The sequence below is a fragment of the Nannospalax galili genome, unplaced genomic scaffold, assembly GCF_000622305.1.
Source record: "Nannospalax galili isolate Female #2095 unplaced genomic scaffold, S.galili_v1.0 scaffold875, whole genome shotgun sequence".
Taxonomy (NCBI): Eukaryota; Metazoa; Chordata; class Mammalia; order Rodentia; family Spalacidae; genus Nannospalax; species Nannospalax galili.
In genome coordinates, this window is record NW_008337059.1 from 313,407 (window position 1) to 319,402 (window position 5,996).

At 41.6% G+C, this 5,996-nt stretch overlaps 1 protein-coding gene across 2 annotated transcripts in view; it reads right to left on the bottom strand.

Moving 5' to 3' along the window:
- The window catches only part of Cutc (cutC copper transporter), a 26,027-nt gene extending 20,125 nt beyond the window's left edge, over positions 1–5,902 (bottom strand). The window contains exons 1-2 of one of the 2 annotated variants that reach the window (XM_008831938.3): positions 5,718–5,902; positions 2,891–2,962 (exon numbers count right to left, since the gene is read on the bottom strand). In XM_008831938.3, coding sequence (XP_008830160.1) covers positions 2,891–2,962; positions 5,718–5,775 — 130 coding nt within the window. In that variant the 5' untranslated portion in view covers positions 5,776–5,902. The remainder of the gene's footprint in view (positions 1–2,890; positions 2,963–5,717) is intronic. The other variant, XM_029563017.1, reaches the window with a different exon arrangement.
- Positions 5,903–5,996: the final 94 nt, after the last annotated feature.

Below are 5,996 nucleotides of genomic sequence, written 5' to 3' on the forward strand. Positions count from 1 at the left end.
ATGAATCAGGTTGATAATACCTGAATCCATTGATCCATTGATCAATCTTATCATCACAATAAACAGAAAAACACAAGATACCAACACAACAGAAAATTGCCTATAAACCAGTTTTATTAAAGGTCAAGTCTGAATCTGATTTTTTTTTTTTTTTGAGGCAGTGTTTCCCTATAGCCCCTGTGCTGGACAGCTTTACTTGACACACCTGGATTGAGGGAGTCTCACTTGGGGAATTGTGTCCATGGGATTGGCCTATGGCCATGTCTGTGGAGCATCTTCTTGATTGTTGAGTGATGTGGGAGGGCCCAGCCCACTATGGGTGGTGCCACCCCTGGGCAGGTGGGCCTGTGTTGCATAAGAAATTAGGCTGAGCAGGGGCCAGGGGAGCAAGCCAGTAAGCAGCGTTCCTCCATGGCCTGTGCTCCAGCTCCTGCCTCCAGGTTTCTGCCCTGAGTTCCTACCTTGGGCTCCCTGATGAACTATAACATGGGAGATCTAAGACAAATAAACCCTTTCCTACCCAAGTTGGTAGTGGTCATAATGTTGTGTCATAGCAATGGAGAAACAAGCTAGAGCAGCTCCAAATGACCAGGAACTCACTATGTAGACCAGGCTGGCCTTGATCTCAGAGATCTGTCTGCCTCTGCTTCCAAAGTGTTGGAATTAAAGTCCTAGCTTCTGAATTTGATTTTAAACTGGTGGGTCAACTACAACTTTACAGGGAATAAAGTGGTCATAGAAACACATCAAATGGTACAACTTGTTTAAGAAAAATTGAGACTATAGTGCTCTAAATGACGAACATCATAGTGCCTATAACAAATCATCTACAAAAAGGAAAAAAAAAAAAAGAATTTTTTTTTAAATGAGGAAACCATGTAGGGTAGAGCAGTACATGCCTGCAGTCCTAGCACTTGAGAGGCTTAGGCAGGAAGACCACAAGTTTTAGGCCACACTGGGCTACAGACAACCAAAACAAGGGATGTAGCTCAGTTATAGAGTAGCTATCTAGCATGTGCAAGGCCCTGGGTTCAAGCCCCAGCATCAGGAAAAAAAAAATCATCTGTTATAGCATGTATCCATGCATCATTCCTTTTTATTGCAAAAAGGGATTCTACATTTTCAAAGGTTTCTAAAAAACAAAAAGGGGTTGGATATTTAGCTCAGTAGTAGAGTGCTTGCCTAGCAAGTATAAGACCTTGAATTTGATCAACTGTAGAATTTAAAAAAAAAAAAAAAAAAAGGCAAAAAAGAGTGACATCAAATGTAACCAGCAAAATTGCAAACATGTACATGGTTCTCTACTAAAAATGTATGCTGATTGCTGATGTAGTTAAGAGAAGATTGGTCATGTGTTAAAAATGGTTGAATGGTTAATTTTCACTCTCAACTTGACTGGATTTGGAATCACCTAGGAGGGGATTTCCAGAGAAATTAACTCAGGAAGATCCACCCTGAATATGAGTGGCACTATCTCATCAATTGGGGTCCCAAGTTGAGTAAAAAAGAAAAAAGGGGAAGCCAACTGAGCACCAGCATCTGTTTCTCTCTGCTTCCTGACTGCGGAGAATGTGATCAGCTTCAAACTGTGGGCTAAAACAAATTTTTCCTTCCTTAAGTTGTTTTGTCAGATATTTTTTCACAGTAACAAGAAGAGCAACTAATACAGAGCTGAATGGTGAGTACATGGATATTCATCAAATTTCTCTACTTCGTAAGAGTAAAAATTTTTGAAATTTTTCCTTAATAAAAAATTAAGGACTAGGGAGATAGCTCTGTAGTAAAATGCTTGCTCAACATGTACAAGGTCCTGGGTTTGATCCCAAGCACTACCAAAAATTAAATTATATTAAATTAACTTTTTCTGATCCTGAGATGATGGAAATGCCTATGTTCCTCACTAAAACAAATTCAGAATCCAAAACAACCTAGGGTTAAAATAGATGACAGGTCTGAAACCATCTTTAATTTTTATTCCTATTTGGTGCTGGGGATTGAACATACTAGGCAAAGTGCTCTCTCATTGAGCTATACTCTCAATGTCCATCTCTAAAGAGTTATCTTTAAATCAACAAGTTCAAATTTTTAAATTTCTGCTAAGTTTAATAAGATCACCTAGTTAATAAGTAAGCACTATTACAGACACTTTCCTCAAAATGTGACCTGCTTGGGGGGAAGAGAGACTAGATTATAATCTTCCAATGGTTTTTCTTTTCTTTTTCTTTCTGAAGAAATTTAAGTTGGCCTCAAACTTTCATACCCTTTGGCTTCAGGCTCCTAGTGCTGGGATTAGGTATGTCCCACCACGTCAAGCTCTTCAGTAGGTTGTTTCTGAAGCGTTATTAGTATCCTAAAGATGACAAGGGCTTTTTTTTTTTTTTTAAATGGCATCTCACTCTGTGGTCCAGGCTAACTTTAAATTCACAATGATCCTTCTGCTTCAGCCTCCCAGATGCCCAGCTCAGCAAGGAGTTTTGAGGACAGGTTATAGGATTCATTTTCAAACTCTAGAAAGGGTTGCCAAAGATGACTTCTAGGAGGGGCAGAGACAGTCTCTTTCAAGGAAGTGACTCTTGGTAGGTTAACCAGGTTCTAGGCGATAGACCCACACTGAAGGACATTTGGGGACATAAATTAGACTCTACAGGCCTTGTTTTATATATATATATATATATATATAAAATGAGCATATTATACTGGGTAAGGGGCATTAAGGGGAAGTATGCATAAAGGAGGGGATCTAAATACCATCAAATTATATGGTATGAAAATCACAAAATTTTTAATTTAAAAAATATATTTCTGATTATTACAGAGATTGAATACCTTTTGACATATTTACTGAAAAAAAAAAGTTGCCAACTATTACTCATTCTATAGTTTTTCTTACCTCCTCTTTCTGCATTTACAGCTGACTCCACTGAATCTACACACACTTCCATGAGAAATCCATTTGCTGGTCCTAAAATATATGCACAACAGAAATTCTTGAAGGAACTATCCAATTCACACCAATTTTCCATAAATATTTCATACTTTGTTGCCTAAATCCAAATGTGCAATAATAAATGCATAGATGCACTAGGCCCATGAATGTAGTAAAATACCACAGAAGTTATTAAATTGGTGTCTTTGGGCTGTGAAACAGATATACAGACACATGCAAAAGAAACTAAACTGAGGAAAATACACACTAAATGTGAAATTAATCTTCCTAGACCACAGACCTCATCATTATGTCCCAGCTCAGAGTGTCAGAAAGTTTCTCAATGTGGGCACATACATAGATCTTTACATGGAATACATCCTTAAAAGGATAGATTTCAAATCCTGGTCCCACCATTTTATTTATTGTGTGACCCTAGACAAATTACTTGTTTTCTATAAAATAAGGTAGGTTTTAGCACTTACTCTCAGTAGTGAAATTTAAGATTATTTATATAAACAGCATAGTACCTATTAAGTATTCAAACAGCATTCATTACCATTAGTAAACCTACACATTATTTCTTAATAACCCCAGCTTTCTTCAGACTTCATCTTTGCCATTGCTTATAACTATCTCAACTCACAAAATCATCCTAGCTTCATCTTTAAATGTTGAAAATTTCCAACGTTCATGCCACGTCACATTCTATGCTTTTTTCTCTCCCAAAGTAGAAAATGTTATCTACTCCTTTTGAACTCCAATAATTTGAGTTAGTTTCTCACTAAAACTCAATTTCTTCTATCTCGTTTACAGAAATAACAGGTGACATGAAGTTCTTAAATAAGATCTTTAAGGCATCTTTATCTTCACTCCTCAGCAAGCCTACTGACCATAAATCACTCAGATATTTACTAAATCTGAATCACAAATTTATGCATACATTGAAACTAAAGGTGTGAAAAGCTTTGGGTTTTTCTTGTATATTAAACATATAACTTATTTTTAATTAAAAGTATTGAATGCTGCGCCCTGTAAAGTTGGCTCAGTAGGTAAGGGCATTTGCTGTGTAAGCCTGGCAACCTGAGTTCCATCCCCTGAACCCAGATAAGGGTGGAGAGAAGTCCACAAAATTGTCCTCTGACCTCCACACACATAGTATGGCACAAGTGCACCAACCCACCCACATCACGCATACATGAAACACACAGATAATAATAAATAAAATTGAATGCATACTTCCTACAGTGATCTCTGGAATAGTCACCACATATTGGTAGAGTTTAGATTACTTGTTCCTTTCACTTTTCTCTATTGCTTGAGCTTTTCTACCTAATATTGCTTTTATGCCAAAAAATAACTTTGGAAAACAAAAATCTGTCCCCTGTAATACCAAACTGCAACTGTTATTTATTTAATAATAATAAAATCCTCTCAGTCCCAATCTACGACTCAAATGTTAATCTGTGCTCCTAAACGGCACTGCACTAACTGCATTTATCTCCACAAATCTGATGCCAACATCAACAGTCACATCAGTGGAACTAGGACAATGCTGCAGGATTATTATCATTAGCCTCATGCAAGAACCCTGAAGAGGGTGGAAGTGTTCACAAAATGCTGCAACAGGAGGCAGAGTAAGGGGTGTCCTAGGCAAGTTTTTGGTAGAGATCAAAAAAGAAGTCGGGCGTGGTGTCAGAGGCCTGTAACCCCAGCACTTGGGAGGCAGAGGCAGGCGGATCTGTGAGTTCGAGGCTAGCCTGGTCTACATTGCGAGTTCCAGGTCAGCTAGGGCTACAGGGAGACCCTATCTCAAAAAGACAAAAAAAAAAAAGAAGACATTTGAGACCGCAGTGCTCAGATTAAGGTACTCAGGGAGCTCTGGGGAAACCTTTCAATTTGTGGAGTGAAAACCACTTCTATAGTACTAAGACTTTATTTGCCTTTTTCACTCTAATTCTTTCACAAGCGCAATAGAATTCTCAGGAAGCTACTGAACGTGCCAGGCTGAATGCTGATGTAGGTATGCGAATTGAGCTGTCTTCCCTTAAGCGACATATGAAATTTGCAAAATTAGAACATCGTCACTTTCGTTATTTTGTTTAGGAATATTTATTCTCCGTAAATTATCTGTGTTAATTATCTGTAATGGACTTATTATGGTTACTTTCTAATTCTGTCAATGCTTTAAAATTTTAATTTTTAGTATGGTCAAAATCAACAAAGAATCTTTGAGGTCTCTGATAATTTTTAAGAAGGACAAATATGTACTGGGGCGGAGGGGGAAGGAGGGGAAGGGATGAAGGTGGGGATGAGAATCGTTGGTTTGGAGAACCAAAAGTTCACGGAGTAGGAAGACGAGGCAATCTGCCAAAATCCCATAAAACACGCTAGCCAGCCATGGCCCGGCAGAGAATTCAGGACAGGGAACAGCCGCTGTTCACTGAACTGCTTTGGGTAGAGTCCCCACCCGCCACCTCCGCGGCAGAGCAGTCACCACTGCTCAGGCACAGCGCGGGCGGGTGCTGGGTCCCGGCGCCCCCTTGCGGCCGTGGGAACGCGAGGCTGAGAGAAGTTAGCTAACTTGCAGAAGCTCGCAGAGCGCGCTGGGGCTCGGGAGCCATCAACTTTAAAGCTTCTGCCAGCGCCGCGAGGAGCTGAGGGCCGTGGCGGGAAGGCCTGACAGCCCCGGAACCGCGAGGAGCTGAGGGAACTCGGCGGCAATGCCCGACAGGCCGGCCCCGCCCCAGGCCGAGCGGCCGACCGCCCCTGGCCCCGCCACCTTCCGCACCCGCCTTCCCCGACGGTATCCACGGGTGTTTCCGCTCGCAGGGGACCCCCTTCTTCATGCTCCCCGCTTGACTCCCTCGCACGCCTTCGGTTTCCACTCAAACTCCCGGCGGCTGCGCGCGCGCGCGCGACTGACGAGACGCGGCTACTGCGGCGGCGCGCGTCATTGGGCGTCCCCGACGCCCTCGCCCCGGCAGCCCCCGCGAAGCGGAGTCCCCAGCGCAAGCGCAGTTGCCAGCCTCCCGCTGAGGGGAAGCGTGCTCACGCGCAGTCTGAACCG